Here is a 2,983-nt window from a genome sequence, read left to right on the forward strand (position 1 = left end):
CCTCACTAATACTATAGCGACATGCATAACACATAACAGTTATTCATATGTTTATTTAATGGACTGCTTTGGGGAAGGCGTTGTGTTCATGGCTTTTACAGACCCTTTTGACACTGGAGAGACCCACGCAATTAACGTTTTTCCTGAGTATCTTTTATTTAATGGTTTAAGGAAAAAATATATGCTTAGACGGAATTCTAGAGGGTTGATGTTTTATAGAAAAAGGAATGAGTATAGTGGTAACTGTGGAAACTGAAGGTGAGGGTAGACACAGTATAGAAGACAAGAGGAGAAGTATGTGATTGGAGGCGGAAAATCTAAGCGAAGACCAGACAGGTCGGTGGTGGTGAGACCACAGAAGTAGTGATAGAAAAGGTTGAAAGTTTGCAGTCTGAACATTCGTGTGTTGCCAATCAGTCGGGTCGCTTATCTTTGGATGCAGTCTAAAGTATCAATGTGTGTTGCAGAAGCGCCGCCCCAATTGTGGGATCAGAACTATATTATAGAGCTCACCTCAGTTTTGTAGAGGGTTAATAACTGTTGGTAGCTGAAATAGTTTTTAACCATGAAAAACCAGTTATCGAGTTGCAGTGATTGCAATGTAGAAGATGTACATTCCAGGCAAAATCTTCAATAAAGCATTTAGAATGTGCTCTAGATTTGCTTTCTATATTGAATATAAACAATAAAGAATTCGTTATTGGAACACGTGCTACATTACAATTCAATTTTTTAAACACTTACGCACTTTGATGGTTAACATTGCTCAAAAAAATTTGTTTTGCGATTCTTCCCGCAGAAATTCTAATTACATTCCAGAAGTACCTAAGCTGTGACCACTCAATGCGGAGAAGTAGCGGTTCGACCTGGAGCGACTCACTGATCGCCGACCTGTACGCCCCATCGAACAACAGTATCCCAGTAATCGGTGAAACCCATTTCTGTCGTTTGCATTCGCGGTTGCATATTATTTCAGACACTATCAACTGTTCATGACATGGAGGTAGACCATAGGCAAGACAGTTGAAAAATATCCAAAACATAAGTCAGTTTCACTTGGGGATTCAGTCAGCTCATTTGCTGATGGCTGGTTCAGATAGAAGGACTCTCTGAAAAATGTGTCATTGGACTCTACCCCGTGACCCAAGCAAAAATACATGGATGGTGAATATGGATGGAAGGATGGAGGAATATAAGTTTAATTTCAAATCTGTAGATCACTTTATTGTACACAACTTAGAAGAGTTAAAACAGAGCTTTTAGAATATTTCATAATTTATTATTCATTTTGTTTTCAAAATAATTTAATGTTTTGCACAATTTAGTATTGTTTCACAAATGAAATGTATGTTTTAAATTATGACAAAAATATTCATGAAGATCATTACTGCGATAATTCCTTAAATACTTTTATTTGATCAATTGCCTTCCTATTTGAATTCTTGTAACAGAAAAAAAACCGCCTGCTCACTAGAAGTGCTGGAATGTAGAAGTGGTACCAGTAATAATTTCAATGAAACCATAAAGAGAGAAGGAAACTGAGTAAAGAGAAAAAGACGTATTTCGTTTTATTATCCTTCTCTCTGAATTTATTAAACTCCAAAACTAAAACTTTAATATTTCAATAAAGTGTGTTCTTTTACTGCTATGATTTCCTTCTTAATTAGGCAATTAATATTCTTCCCAACTGCCTAAATGAATACCAACATTTATAAAACTGAGTTTTGCAATTTCATTTTGTTTCCATAATATATAAGACAAAAAAATTACAATTTTGTTAGCTTGAATCTGGAAATTTTATTTAGTTTATCTTTTGAAACATCTTGTTGTAGCTTAAGCGTCTGACATATCCACATGATCAACATCTCGACCAAATCTTCCTCCCCCAAGGCCATATTCGTCATAATCTCGTTTTCCAAAGCGTCCACCTCCGAGGCCATAATCATAATACCATGCACCACGTCTTTTGTTGCCATCGTCTTCTGCATTCGCAAAGCCGTTATCTCTTGTCTCCAAATTGATCCTTTTGCTTTGGAGGTGTGGCGAAAGAAACTGTCGATCACTCAGCACATGATCAAGAAGACCACCATTTCGCTTTTGTAAAACTTTCGTCATTTTTTTATATTTAGATAGTGTGGTGCTCAGTCCTGAATTTTCGAAATTTGTTGCCGTTGTGAAATTTGCTAAAGTGATGTAGAGCAACATGAACGCAATTCCAAGTTTAATGCAACGATTCATGATTCTGAAATTATAAAGAGAGAAACAAATATCAGTTAATTTAGCATTTATATTAACGTAAAATATTGCTTAATTATTTTTAAATATTGATTTCTTATTCAGGTATACACTGTTAATTGACTGTAGGAAAGAGATAGTGATTGACTGAAGTTCAGTCAGACTAATACTGGCTTTTATTTTATCGATACCATATCTTTTCACTCAGACGTTGGCTGGAATAATGGAAAATTCATGTAATGTAACATTCAGCAGTTTACTTTTTCATTTTATATCCCGATATACGTAAATAGTATACAATGTTTTTCACTCTAACAAAATTTAAAATTTATATCAGGTAGCTCTCTCGGTTCTGTTCTATGTTGTTTATTTCTCCCTAAGAAGCATTTGATTTGATATATTAGGTTGGCAACTAAGTTCCAACCGAGCATTTTCGACACCTCCTTCTTTTCGCTTTTAATCAAGGTTCTAAGTCTGCAAAACCTGCTCGCAACATTTGTGCTGCGTATGGAGAGAGTGCCGTAGCTAAAAGAACTGCTCGTGATTGGTATGCCAAATTCAATTGGCATACCAAAAACGCACCTCATTCTGACCTCAATTGACCTCAAAAACGCACCTCATTCTGGCCGTCCAGTTGAGTTCGATGAAGAGCGATTAAACCAACTTTTGCACGAAAATTCTCGTCAAACGACAAGGGAACTGGCAGAGAAAATGGAATGCTCCCACACTGCTATAAAGAGGCATCTTC

At 36.1% G+C, this 2,983-nt stretch overlaps 1 protein-coding gene across 3 annotated transcripts in view; it reads right to left on the bottom strand.

Moving 5' to 3' along the window:
• Positions 1 to 1,561: 1,561 nt before the first annotated feature.
• The window catches only part of LOC128247586 (uncharacterized), an 84,597-nt gene continuing 83,175 nt past the window's right edge, over positions 1,562 to 2,983 (bottom strand). For all 3 annotated transcript variants that reach the window (XM_052967076.1, XM_052967077.1, XM_052967075.1), the window contains exon 2: positions 1,562 to 2,242. In XM_052967076.1, the coding sequence (XP_052823036.1) occupies positions 1,834 to 2,238 (405 nt within the window). In that variant the 5' untranslated portion in view covers positions 2,239 to 2,242 and the 3' untranslated portion in view covers positions 1,562 to 1,833. The remainder of the gene's footprint in view (positions 2,243 to 2,983) is intronic.

This window comes from Octopus bimaculoides, chromosome 4 (genome assembly GCF_001194135.2).
Source record: "Octopus bimaculoides isolate UCB-OBI-ISO-001 chromosome 4, ASM119413v2, whole genome shotgun sequence".
Taxonomy (NCBI): Eukaryota; Metazoa; Mollusca; class Cephalopoda; order Octopoda; family Octopodidae; genus Octopus; species Octopus bimaculoides.